This window comes from Arachis ipaensis, chromosome B01 (assembly GCF_000816755.2).
Source record: "Arachis ipaensis cultivar K30076 chromosome B01, Araip1.1, whole genome shotgun sequence".
Lineage (NCBI taxonomy): Eukaryota > Viridiplantae > Streptophyta > Magnoliopsida > Fabales > Fabaceae > Arachis > Arachis ipaensis.
Genome location: NC_029785.2, coordinates 4,213,259 through 4,213,598, shown reverse-complemented (window position 1 = coordinate 4,213,598; position 340 = coordinate 4,213,259). Strand labels below are relative to the sequence as shown.

General features: G+C 24.4%; 1 protein-coding gene across 1 annotated transcript in view; it reads left to right on the top strand.

Moving 5' to 3' along the window:
- Nucleotides 1–340, top strand: part of LOC110268974 (basic leucine zipper 34-like) — a 16,438-nt gene that overhangs the window by 2,254 nt on the left and 13,844 nt on the right. Inside the window, exon 3 of the mRNA XM_021116171.1 lies at nucleotides 168–255. Coding sequence (XP_020971830.1) covers nucleotides 168–255 — 88 coding nt within the window. The remainder of the gene's footprint in view (nucleotides 1–167; nucleotides 256–340) is intronic.

Sequence of the window (340 nt, the reverse complement as noted above, 5' to 3'; positions counted from 1 at the left end):
CAATATGTATTAAGTTTCTTACTTCTAAAAATTAAGGTGGAATCGATCAAAGCAATATCTAATTACTTTATACAAAAGTAAAAGCTATATTTAAGAAGAACCTTTTAAGATGGTCTTAAAATACTTCTTACTCTATATTTGTGTTAAGTTGTTTTAATTGTGTATAGGATGGCAAATCGAGAATATGCAAGGAATCACAGACTAAAGGAAAAGAACCACGTGATCAATTTGGAAAAGCAAGTCAGTTCTCTTGAGGTGATTATTATTATTATTAGGACAATTTATTTGAATAAAATATTTAAAAATTAATTTTATTTAAATATAATTTTTAAATAGTAAG